General features: G+C 50.1%; 1 protein-coding gene across 3 annotated transcripts in view; it reads left to right on the forward strand.

The window, feature by feature from the left end:
* Positions 1-13,084, forward strand: part of LOC133353458 (runt-related transcription factor 1-like) — a 138,120-nt gene extending 125,036 nt beyond the window's left edge. For 2 of the 3 annotated variants that reach the window (XM_061569726.1, XM_061569734.1), the window contains exons 7-8: positions 6,499-6,621; positions 7,232-13,084. In XM_061569726.1, the coding sequence (XP_061425710.1) occupies positions 6,499-6,621; positions 7,232-7,953 (845 nt within the window). In that variant the 3' untranslated portion in view covers positions 7,954-13,084. The remainder of the gene's footprint in view (positions 1-6,498; positions 6,622-7,231) is intronic. The other variant, XM_061569743.1, reaches the window with a different exon arrangement.
* The last annotated feature ends 260 nt before the right edge of the window (positions 13,085-13,344 follow it).

Below are 13,344 nucleotides of genomic sequence, written 5' to 3' on the forward strand. Positions count from 1 at the left end.
GCGTGCCAGCCAGACCCCTCGCAGGAAACAACGAGCACGGTCCGCGCTCGTATTTCAAATGGCCTTTTTTGTGTAAAGAAACTCATTTCTTCGCAGAACAAATATGCGGTCTCGAAATTAAATGTGTAAGAAGGGCGTGCGGACAAAAAAAGTATCCGACAAGCAGCGCTCATCTCCCTTCTTTTGTGGCACCATGCCAGCGATGGAAATTCCACATTACTATGTCAGAGGGGAGCGTCATCCATCGGATAACCGCTGTTCACTTGCCGCAAACAGGATTTAGCTTTATCCCCCCCCCCCCGCCCGCCGGGATGAATAACGCGGTAATGGAATGATGATTCGATTCCTGGCCGGGATTTGACCTTCGTGACCTTACAATTCTCGGTCACGTTTAAGAGCGGGGAGCTGCTGCCACTGCCGCGCGAGTTGTCGCGGCAATCGCGGTCACGCCAGTTGCGCCGGTTGCGCGTTGCCGGACCGTGGCGGGGGGGGGGGCGCAACCCGAGAACGCATCTGGAGAGGGGTCGCTGTAGCCACGACGGCCGTTGCCGGCACTCCGACACGACGTCCCTCTGCACCAACCGACTGGTGCACCGCGCTACGGTCGACGGCGCTCCCCGTGGGGTCCGCAGCGAGCGCCGCCCACGCCGCTCTTTGACTTCGCGCCGACGATCCGCGAGCTACGGCGATGGAAATTGCCCGAATCTTGGTCCGTCCGCCGAGTTTCTCACAGCTTTATCTAACAAGTGTTGGAGGTCGGCCAGACTTTTTCTTTGTTTTGTGACAGCCGAGCATCAGACTCGCCCTTTTAGACTTTAGTGTGCGGTCCGACAGCTGTTTGACTAATGCACCCCCGGCTCCGTCTCTTGTGTGCCGTACCGGCGATGCGCGGAGCGTAACTGCAGCCAGCGCTCAAACAAACATCTCCAGCTCGCCCGCGATAAAATGTACAGCCGAGCCGGTTATTTCTTTACGAGCTGCGTAAAGTGGGGGTAACAACCGCTCGTTGTTTTCCTTCATATCATCTCCCCACACCAGTCGCTCGAAATCCGTTTGGCATATTTATTTTTCATCGACATTAACTCACGCGCCTCTCCGCGCGTCAAGTGTTCGCACGTTACATCCGCCGTTGGAGTGCAGAGGATCTGCACTTGTTGGAGAGCGCAGTTCGCCTGAACCCTCCTACAAGTGCAGAGGAACTGCTCGAGGAGGAATGCAGCAGCGCTGTAGCGTGACCTTGTTTAAAAAATGGGTGGGGGGCCAGACAAAAACGTTGGGGGGGGGCGGTGAGGAGGCGCGGGAGGGGCGTAACACAGTCAACGTTGAACGCTGAGCAGGACGAGTAATGATACAATCTGCTTTTGTCCATCGTGCATTCCGCTGCAGCTCTCGTCGCCCCTAAGTATGGGAGGAACGGTTGTGATGCCCGCTGCTTAATTGTTAAATGTTGTACCAAATGTTTTAGTCAACTGTAATCATTTAGAAAGGACGGCGCCACGGTGGCTGGGAGATGTTAACTACCTCGCCTGGTATGCCGGAGGTCGTGGGTTCGAGCTCTACCCTGACACCTGCTGTATATTTTGAGTTTGCGTGTCTCTCTCCCCGTGATCGTTCGGATTTTTATCAGGGTCCTGCGGTTTTTGTCTCCACATTTATAATCAGAATCACTCGTTTAGAGTATTTGGCTGCGATAGATTTCCACACGAAAAGCCACTTGGGTTGAGCTATGATTTGTGGCCAAGTCGCTCTTAAAAAATTGCTACATAGCTCAGTGGCCCTTACCTGGTAAAATAAAAATAGTTTGTTTCATAGTTTTAGTTCGCCTTCAGCGGGGGGTGGGGGGGGGGGCTCAGCCCCCTGCAGCCCCCGCAACACTGCAGGTCTGGGTTACTGTGCGAGGGTGACCTTGCAAATGCCGAGTGGGTCACGGGCAGCCGATCTTGAGATACACAAAAAAAGAGTTATAGCTCCACGCGAAATTTCCATCGACATCTTCCCACGCACAACAGGAGGGTCATGTCCCAAGCATGACCCACCTGAAAACAGGAATATTCCTGCAGTGGCTTTGATAGTTTGGGTTGCATGTATCTCTATGTGTCTCTGTTGGTCACTATGTATCCATATGATCCTCAACGTATCTCTGTGTGTCTCTATGGGTCATTATCTCTATGGATCTCTGTGATGCTATGTGTCTCAATGGGTCACTCTTAGTCTCCGTGGGTCTCTGTGTACCTCTATGAATATCTATGGGTTTACTACGAGGTGTATAGTTTGGATTGCACGGCCACAATCACACTGCTTTGGCTTGTGTTTCATGAACGAGGCTCACCGGTAACATCAGCAGCGCGTAGGCGTCTCGCGTGAACACTTCTCATCACAAATCGGCCACGTGCCACAACATTTCCTCGAAGAGCAAACTCGCACATTACGCACAGCGCTTCGTTTCTGCCGGAACGCTCCGGAAACGCCGTCCCGGAAATCATTTTGGCACCCACCACCGCATCCATCTCGCCATCTTAGATTGTCCTTAACCTGTGCAGAGGATTTATGGGAATTAAGGTCATACAATGATGTGGGATTATGAAAGGGCCCCACGCCGATAATCCACGACAACCGAGAAACTGGGCCCCGATCGTGCATCACGGACTTGAGCAGCGGTGCGAAAATCAAATCGACAGCGCCGTGCCCCGTTGACGCCCTCAATCCGGCGCTGTCTTGATACTTTTAATAAGTATTACTTATATTTGTATTGCTAAACACGAGCCGGGTACAGAGCACGAGAGACGGGCAGAGAGGAGGGGGCGTTACAGATGTTCCGCGGACGACAAGCCCGAGGCCAGGTGGTCGAACTCCCTGCCCTGACCCTCACGTCGGGGCAACGTTCGCGAACGTGGTGGGGAGTTTCTTTTTTAGGGGAGGGGCAGATAAAGGAAGGGGCGGGAGGTTGGGCGCTGTCTGATATTTACTAAGTGTACGCTCTTTAATTCGTAATCAATAGCTGTTTCATTCGTGTTGGGGGCAGTGGCTGCCCGGTTAGGCTGACTGCAAAGGCCCATGTTTTGGCTTTTAGGCCACATTAAATATTAAAGCCGAGGCAGTAAATCCAGCGCAGACCGCCACCGGCCAGACGCATCGTCCCGTCTGCGTCCACGTGCCAGCAGAACAGTTTGGACCCCGTATTAAAAGCTTTCCAAATAACCCGCACAACTTCATTAATGTGAAATGTTAAGCAAAGCTTTTATGGAACTTCCCCATAAAGTTTACGGCGGAGCCATCAAAACCGGCATGAAACATTTAACGCGCGTCGGTTATTTAAGCAATAAAGATCCACCGCGAGGAATGGCCTCGTCCGCGCGCGCGAACGCCAAGCGCATCGGCGGTTGCCGATCAACCCTCCGGGTAGCCGGGGCGTGGAGCCAAGGGCGGGTTATGAGATTTCGAGTCACCTTAACCGTCTGCTCAGGGAGCCAATTCACCTTAACCCTTTCCCGTTCCGAGATGTACTGCGAGTTGCACGGTGGGTGGTGTCCCGTTCGCCGCCGAATCTCGGAACACGCAAGCGGTTCAGGGTTCATGTTTCTTAGAGAGGCGTAGCGCCGTTGTTTTTAAAGACGTTGTTACTCACCGCGGAGAACCGTAGCGACACGACCGCACTCTTCGATAGTTGGCGCCAAACTGTGCCACACGCCCTCCCGCATGGCCTTGTGGGAGCCTTTGTACCGATAAAGCTGTTTTATTTTAGCTTTTATTACAATCCAAAGGGTTAACCTGTCTGTTCAGAGAGCCGAGTCACCTTAGCCTATTTACTCAGAGAGCCGCGCTCTCCACATCCTCCGTCGCCTACCGTACGTCTGCGTGCGCTGTACACGCATGCAGCGTGCACTCAGCCGTGATTGCCACTCCGCTGCTGGATGAGTGCCTCCCCACTCCGTGCGGGTTGCAGGGGGTCGTTTGACCGCAATTCAGACGACGTTGCTCGGCGCAGGTAGCTGAAGGCAGGGGGGAGCATAGACGCGTACGCATAGTACGGTACAGCAACGGAGATTGCTGCCCTGCCATCTCCTGCCCATAACAGTAGCTGCCCCACCACAGCCTCAAGCACCTGGTTTATGCCCGGTGGAGGCGGTCGACCAACCGAGCACTGCCCAGGCTCAAACCCGCTTGGCTTGCGAGTTCTGATGAGATCAGTCGCGCTCCGTGTGGTTTAGTCATTGGCACCTACGATTACTCGAACACAAAACGCCGCTCGAGTGATTGGTCAGACAATAGCCAATGCAGGACTCTCCTGAAAAATAATCTTGAGACTCGGAGAGTCTTTGCTCGATCAAAAGACTAAAGGACAAACACATTCTCACTGCGAGAAGTGGAGCTTGGCAGTGGTCATAAATCAAACCACCTGAAATGCCTTTCCAAGGATGCTGGAGCAGGGCACGGCGGTCGCACGGGGCGACCACCGAGCCCTGCAGGCGCTGCAGGCGCTGCGGGCGCTGCTTGCGTGGTCGTGGGCAGCAGAGGACGGCGCAGGAAAGAACCCCCGTTGCTGTGCATCCACGTCCACGCTTGCTCGCTCGCTCGCTCCCTTCACCGTCGCCTGTCGACTCGCGTCGTGAAGTTTGGCCACGTGGCCCTAGAGGCCCGCGTGGCAGTGGGCGGGGGGGGGGGGCCCTAATCCTGCAGCGAGTTAACAAAAGGGGGGCTCCGCGTGTATGTTTGGTGAACTTCTTGCGCGCCGTACGTAGCCATCAGCGTGCGTGGACACACGCGCGTCCGCTCCGTCGATGTCGCAGTGGAGGCATCCCGGCGTGATTCTGCTGACTTCGTGTTTTGTAGTCATTAAAAAACGGGGGAGGGGAGGGGGCGAGCATCCTTTGACCTGCGCCGTAGGAACTAGCGCAGAGGCACAACGCGGGAGAATGTCGTCACGTGGACCTCATCTTGGGACAATCGCTATTTCATGGGGTCTGATTAACAGTGAGGGACAGGAGGACAAGGCGAGGCTACGGGGCTGTGTCCAGCATTGTCTCTCCTGGCCCGGGGCGGCCAGCCAGGGGCATCGGCGTAATTTGCGAGCGGCGCTTTCAACTGCGGCGGGTTTGTGGGTTTTTTTGTTTGCCCCGGCGACGCGGCTGCCTCCCGAGGGCTGTCACACGCAACAATGCCCCTCTGTGGCCCGCGGCCCCGTCCGCGTGGCCTCAGCAGCAGCACGGCGTCGCGTCAGGGGCTGGGTTCACAGAAGCGGGTTTCTTTCGTTGTTTCCCACCCCGCCACCCCGTGCGCAATGAATTGGCATCGTCGTCGTTATTATTGTTGATGTTGTTGTTGTTGATGTTGTTCGACTTCGTACTGCGCGTGTGGGTTTTCTCCAGGGTCCTTTAGTTTACTCCCTGGAAGTGGATTAGCCAAACAAGTCCTTGCGTAGGATCCTGCTGGACAAACAATAATATCTTGATTCTGCAGGTGGAGTGGATTCTCCTTATTGCTATGTGTGTGTGTGTGTTAGTCTCTGTGTGTGTGGTTGGTAAGTGGGGAGCAGTAGTGTAGCGGTTAGCGCGCTGCGCTATGAATTCGGCGACCCAGGTTCAATTCCCGCTCTCACGGCCAACACCAGTGACGATTATCTGAATCGGTCCTGGGCCTCAAGATGAGTACCTGGTGCGGTGTGTAAACATCGCCACTGGGGAGACAAAGGCGGTCGGGCGTGGTGCTGGCCACCCACCCCCTCGTGTGCCGTTACCGGCCTTCATAGGTTCCCGCTAGCAGCACTTGCCCCTACATGCTGTTAAAGCCACACGGGGGATCTTTGTCCTTGGTATTTGTAGAGAGATGAGCGTTTGCTGCACAGTTGATGTGTGGCGGTCGTCTGACTAACGTTTGCGTTCGCTTTGCTTGTGTACAATGTGGCCTAAATGCTAATCTGTGTTGCTTCTGTGTCTACCCCACCCCTGTTTGTGTGTGTGTCTCTCTCTCTCTGTCCATCTGTCTGTTTTACCCCCCTTCCTCTATATATTTATTTATAAACCACGATTAATGTACCTCTATTCCAACCCCCTCCACCCGCATTATCGTCCGTGCCATTCATTGTGCACCCTCTCTGCTTGTCAATTAAAATTATTCTCGAAACATTTCCGTAAAAAAAATCAACACCGATGTATTTTAATACTTCTCTGACCTGGGATGCTCCTTGGAATATTTGCGCGGAACTTAAAAACACCCTTCCGATTTCCCCATTTACGCATGCCGGTATTTCTAATCCCCATCTATTTACGTATATATATGTACACATACGGATGTATACACACAAACGGATACATCTAACTTCTTCCATCTCCATCCTATCCTTGTGCACGCCACCCCTGGCTCCACGCACCCGCATGACTCCGTCCGCCCGCTACACCACCTCCACCTCCTCCTCCTCCCCCCCTCCTCCTCCTCTTCATCTCTCTCCGCGTGCCCCTTTCGCCGCCACGCCATCGCCGCGCACTCACGCGCGCGTCGCAGATGGCCAGCCGTCCCCTCCGTGGTCGTTTGACCAGCCCTACGGGCCCTACCTGAGCCAGATCGCGGCACCGGCGCTTCACACAAACGCGGGGCTCTCGCCTAGCCGCGCCGTGGGCATCGCAGGTAGGCGACGCCGCCGGCCACAACAACAACAAAACGCGCACGGCCCAGCCATGAGATTGACCCGTCCGTCCGTTCGTTCATCGTCACCGGCTCATTCGTTGGTTCATTCACTCGCCGCCAGGCGAAATCCCATTGCCGCCGCCACCACCACCGTCGCTTTCGCTTGATTTGTGTCGATCGGAAGGTCGCGCGCGGTGGGATAAAGTGTGGGTACCTCTACCTCTTCGAAGCCGTCTGGTCAGCGTAGAAGAGTAGACCAAAACATACCCTCTCGAAGGGCTCTCTAGAGCTCCCTCTCGCGAAGGAGCTTCCACCAGCGGTGGCTTGAGCAAGCAATTGCAGGGGCTGCACCTGTACCTGTGTGACTGCTCCTCACACGTCCTACCAGAGGCCATCGTAAGCTCGAACTGTGTGCCGCAGCCCACGAATGGCATTGACCCCGACGGGCAGCAGCACGTCCGTTGAGTCAGATCCCACGAGTCTCTCTTGCGGCAGTGGATGACCTGCTAAAAAAGAGCTAAACGGCTCAGCGGGCCCTACCTGGTATTGAAAGTATATATATGTGTGTATATTTGACGACACGTATTCGCCGTTCTCTGTCGTGGTGCAGGTGGCTCCGAGCTGGGTCCCTTTGGCGACCCGCGCCAGTTCGCCAGCCTCTCCTACCTGCCGGACCCGAGCCGCAACACGGACCCGCGCATGCACTACTCGGGGCCGCTGTCCGTCTACCCGACCCAGCAGGTGGGGGCGGGCTCGCTGGGGCTGCCCGTTCCGGCACGCTACGCCTACCTGCCACCGCCGTACCCGGCGCACACCCCTCCGCACAGCCACCAAAGCTCCCCCTTCACCGGCTCCTCTCCCTTCACCACCGCCGGCTCTTCCCCCTTCAACGCCGCCTCCGCTCCGTTCACGTCGGGCTCCTCGCATTTCTCCGCCGGCCCCGCCCCCTTTCAAACGAGCTCCGCCTCCTTCCAGCCGGGCCCCGCCCACTTCCAGGCTAGCACCGCACCGTTCCAGTCGAGCTCCGCCTCCTTCCAGTCGGGCTTCAACCAGCTGTACTACGGCCACTCGGGCGGCCCCGCGTACTCGCTGTCCGTGATGGCCGGCGACGAGCGTCAGTCCGCCGTCGGCGGGCGGATGGTCGCGACGGGCGTGGGCGTGTGCGTGGGCGCCGGGGACTCGGTGCTGCTCACGCCGGGACTGTCGAGTCCCGACGGGGACACGGCCGACGGAGGCGACGGCAGCTCCAGCAGCTCGCCCAGCAACGCCAACAGCCTGGCGGACGCGGTGCCCTCGCGGCTCGAGCCCGAGTCCGTGTGGAGGCCCTATTGAGTGGCGGCACGGGGCACGCGGGGCAGAGATGCGAGAGACTCGGGTTTGCCGGAGCAGGAGGGCCCTCGACAGAGGGCAGCCGGCGCTCTCCACTAGCTGATGGAGAAATCCACGTTTGCCAAGGGCTGTCTGCTTTGTCAACGTGGCAAATCTGCCGGGCTAATTCCGTTGCGAGAAAACACACGCAGAACAATTAATCTTTCCCGAAGTTTTTATTTTTACTACACCATGCTACCAATTACAGATTTAACGATGATGCCACGAAGCATTATTACTCGGATTGCTTGGCTTCAAAAGGTGGACGGAATTCCACGAGGAAATGAGCAGGCCTCGGAGCTTCCAGCGCAGTTACCGTGTTTGCGCTACGAACGCGTTTCCCGGTCTCGCTGCAATGCCGATGCAGCTTCTCTGGATGGGTGAGTGCAAATTGTACGGTGAACATCGTGGCGAAAAGATGGCAGATCTGAAATGACAGCTGCAGGGATAAGAAAACTAATATTTTCTGGACAAGTTGCTTTCATTTTCTGTTGCTACAATTCTGAAGATTTGTTTTTCAAGAATCTGACTGAGATGCTTCACAGGGCACACCAGTTGCCGACACTGCTTTCATCTTCTGCTGCTTCTTCTTGCGGAAGCTTTGCAGGTGTACGGGCAGTCCACTGCTGGATGAAGGCTTCCCCACGCATTTATTTTGGCGAATGCAGAAACGCCTAACAGGGACGGTCAAAGCGTTGACATCCATGACCTCCTCACTCGTGACAGTGTGGCCCCCTATTTTAAATGTTCAGTTGCCCCGTGGTTCATCTGACTTGCAGCTGATGACATGCATTGACGCTGAGCCATTAGTACTATCGTCGTCATCGTGAGGTGCTTTAATGTGTGTGTGTTTTTATTAATTGAGTTTAGAAAGTTGCTTTTCAGTCACGTGATGTAAATACAAAGTGAATACCTGCCGGGTATCTTGTTAACGTCTTTTTTTTTTAAACATAGTAATAATCTTTGTGTACATGCATACATTAGTGTTACATTGTTACTGTTAGTGGATGTAAATGGTTAAGACGTTGCAGCAATTGTAAATTGATCCATTAGAAAGCTAAATATATTATTAAATATCTCCCACTTGCAATTGATATAGTTAAAGCTTAATTGTTACTTTGAGTAGATAGATGCTCTTAATAGCACATTGAATGCAGAACCATTAATATCCATTGCGAGAGGGCACAAGTCAAACGGAATGCATTCAATTGTGAGTTTCAATGACGGGGCAATGCAATTATTGATCTCTATTGTAATCAGTTTTACTTTGGCATCGTCACGCAAGTATTTTCACCTCATCATCTTCTCACCCAAGCCACACTTCCGTATGATAGCGCACTTGTTCGGGAAAACTAAAACGTGTCAAATGAAGCAAATCGGAGGCAAAACTTAATACCAAAAGTGCATAATTGGTAGAAAAAAACCACAAATCAGAAAATTATGATCATCCAAAGATTGTTTTGGACGTAATTTATGTTTAGCCCTCTCGTGGAAATTAGATAGCTCCTGAAAAATGCATCGTTAAAAAAAACACCACAGTTTTGACTGGTCTCTGTAACTGATTGTATTACCCATGGGAGTGCAGTCTGGCTGACCAAATAATGAAATTAGATTTATTGGCAAAAATACATCAATCTTATAATACATCTTGATAAAATACCACCCAATTAATAGCCTTGTCTTTAATCCATGCTTATATCGAAATGCAACCGCATGTTTTAAAACGAGTTTAGACAACGTAACCTGGATTGTTTGTAGATTTTAACTTTTTTTACATTTTAAATTAATTTTCTCACAATTTAAATAGAATGAGTGAAATGATGGACCTATTTTCTTTGCGGCCATCTCATTTAACATTCTTGTGTAAACGTGTTTTCAATGCCAGTTAATAAGATTTGTTTCCTCCAGTCTTCCGTGAGTGTTGTACATTTTCTAGCTTCCACTTTCGAGGTATATACATTGCTATTTTTTTGAAATTATTAGTTTGTTGTGTGGTCACCTAATAGGATTACAGAAAATGAATGAAAAAAGTTAAAACATTGTACAGTTGAAATTTTAGCATACAAATATCACTTCCTTTAATATTAACTGTACGTGCTTTTACATGTATTAACCGATGATTAATAATGAAAAGGTTTATTTCGAAGCAAAATAAAGAAAAACGCATTCTTGCTTTTGCACTAAGCCATATTTATGTAAACAATATTAGAATGGTAAAAAAATAACTTTATCATTAATGTCATTAATATTATTACGTGGCGTATGGCCCCGTTTCAACGACCGAAAACGATGAGTTCAAGTAAAAAATAATAGTGCCTTTTGTTTGCAAAAAGCCATCTTTTTAAGGGGCGGTGTTCACGATGTCTCCGTGGCTCCGATCCAGTGGGCGGCCATTTCACGGCGGTAACCTCCCCACTCGCCTCCCTCTTGCGTTGGCCATGAACTCAGCGGATTACAAATCGGGGTCATCCACATTTCCTGCAATTTCCACGGCATTTAATTGGGTTAACCGTTGTTACGTTTGCGGCGTGGATTTCCCGGTTGTTATATCACGTTTATTTTAAGTTTTTGTTGTTACCATATTCACAATTCCATTTTCGTACACTTGGTATTTAAAAAAAAAAAATTTCCATGGTTAAATATTGTTTTAGAGTGGCATTTGTCACCATTACAGTAAACCTTCGACTTATAAAATAATACCCTGCGTTGTAAAAAAAAAACTAGTTAAGACTGCTTCCTCTCTTATTTCATTTAAAGTAATTACAGTTCACTGAGTGGGGCTGTGCCCGAGTTTTAATTCCGGCTGGCACAGTCATTTAATTGATGAACTCACCCGCAATTACCCCCGTGTGGAATCACCTCGCACTACTCATTCTGCCAGATAATTCGCAAGTGATTATGGTGCATAACAAGTCACAGCATTGGCTCGGATAGCCGCTCATTTGTCGGGAATAATGGCGCTTAGTTTCGTCTCATGTAGACCCCTGCGTGTTCTACTCAACGCCCGCTATGAGTCAGGCGTTGAGCCCTATTAGCGAGAAGTCCAGCACCTGCGGCGTCTTAAGCCAACCACCACCATTTTGTCAATGACCGAGTGCTTTCTTTCAGCGAAGTAACCATCTCGTATCATTATAAAACGTCTGCCCAGCTTGGAGGAGAAAGGCCAAGAGCTCTCGAGACGGGCTGCACAGAGCATAGAGCTCCCTTTCGTGGAGGTCCTGTGACTAGAATTGGCGTGAACAAAGCAATTGCAGGGGCTGCAGCTTTAACCTTTGATGTTATTATTCACAAACTTGAATGTGTAAAAATTTGCTTAAAAAGTCAGATATGGGTAAAAAAAAATCATTTGGGTCACGTTAATCCGAGGGTGCAAGCCACTTTTTTTTTAATGAAAATCAGCCAGGACATGTTCTTCCTTTGTTTCACAAAATAAGTGGGCGATTCGATGTGCTGCCTTTTGTAACAGCACCCTGGAAATTGAAACACACAGGTGTGCTTTATAATAATTATTATATATGTAATTTAGCTTAGGGTGGTTTCCAATTTTGGAATTTAGGCTGTGGCACTCACCTAATTAATATTAATACCGATTCAGAGTGTGCAGCCCTTTGCCAATCTACTGCTGGATGAAGGCCTCCCTGAATCATCGCCGTATCTCGCAATCCTCTGACGTGACGAAGTATAGAGGGTGCCTTGGTAATGAACGACCAACTTCATGAGAACCGACTTGTTATAAAGCAGGCCTTGATTACGTTTGGTGGGGGGCTCGAGTTCTTTACATTTTTGGGGGAGCTCTGCATTGTTTGGTCGGTTCCTTCCCTTCACTCTTTAACCACCATCCATGTCCAATGTCAAATGCACCATCACTTTGGTTATTGCAGTTCTGGTTTCACAAATATGATATGTGAGTTGTAAAGCTGAATCAAAGTTAAAATGAACAAAACTAAAACAATGTGGCACGTGACTGATAGTGATACACATCTTTATTATTTGGCTTTAATTACCAAATTACCTGCAGAATTAGTGCTACAGTATTGGTATTCTACTGTTTCAAAGCTAAATATACATACAGATTTATTTAGTTGGCCTCTCAGTATCCACAGCCCTGAGCACTAGTGCAGCAAAGTTAATTAAAACTATGTACTGAATATATATTCCATCAACAGCAGGGCATGCAATTTCCAGTTTGTACATTAACTGCATTTGGAGTCGGTCGATTCGTGTGGCACATCGAGACTTGTTTATTGTTGACCGGCCCCTACTGTACTTCTGTGAAAAAGAGCTTCATAGCTCATCGGATTCTTCCTGTCGAAATGAAGATTACGATTCTGACCGTGTCCGGTAGAAGCTTTTTGAAATGGTGCTGCATTGTATAAGTGCTTGTCACAAATGGCCCACAATACCTTGCTGGTCTCGTCAAGGAGCATCAACGATATTGCGAACTCCGCTCATCCTCGCAGCGGCTTTTGGCTCGCCACCGAATAAAGACGGTCACTGCATCGTGCGCTTTCAGATGTGCTTCTGCAGCCGTCTGGAACGCTCTTCCTTTCGATATTAGGTTGTGACTGGAGCTATGCAATTTTAAATCATCTCGATTGAAAACTCATTCCTTTAGTGTTACGGTTGTTGTCCTTCTCCCGCACCTCCGATTAGCACGGTTGGCTACATACGGTGCGAAAGAAGTTCCACGTGCATACATACAGAGCTCTCGCCAAACCGGTCAGAGCACATCATGCTCTATTGAGTCTCCCATGATTAAACAAAAAAAAGGGGCACCCATCAAAAAACAAAACTATATTTAATACACGGGACGTGCAAATTTGGCAACAGTTTATGTGACAGCGATGCTTTAGATTCACGGACATGTTTGTGCGGGAACATTTCAACGGCAGAACTTCAAACAGCTTCTGACGGGTAAACAACGCCCTGAGGATAACCCACAAAGGGAAGACATTTTTACGATAAACCCTTCGACGTATAAAGGAGGGAATTATTATTGTGCTTGCACCTGTTTATATTGCAGAGTTTATTTTCTTAAGCAGGCCTGCATGTGTCATTGAAATGTTTTTTTTATTTAGTCAAATAATGTTTGATTTCATTTCACTTTTTTTTTGCATTAAGTAGAAATATGTTTTGAATGACACTGCCACACCATGAAGCCAGTATGAAAGATTTTGTTTTAAAGACAACATTACTTTGCAGATGTATATTTTTGCTTTGCGATTACGGTTGCCACCTATCCTGGTTCTCCCGGGATCGTGATCTCTTTGAGGGACATCTCCTGGGAAAATATCTTAAGTCTTGCAAGGAAAATCAAACTCCTGGTGTTTTGTCAATTGTGTAAAGATACACGAC

The sequence above is a fragment of the Lethenteron reissneri genome, chromosome 6 (genome assembly GCF_015708825.2).
Source record: "Lethenteron reissneri isolate LAM-NWPU_2019-01 chromosome 6, ASM1570882v1, whole genome shotgun sequence".
Taxonomy (NCBI): Eukaryota; Metazoa; Chordata; class Hyperoartia; order Petromyzontiformes; family Petromyzontidae; genus Lethenteron; species Lethenteron reissneri.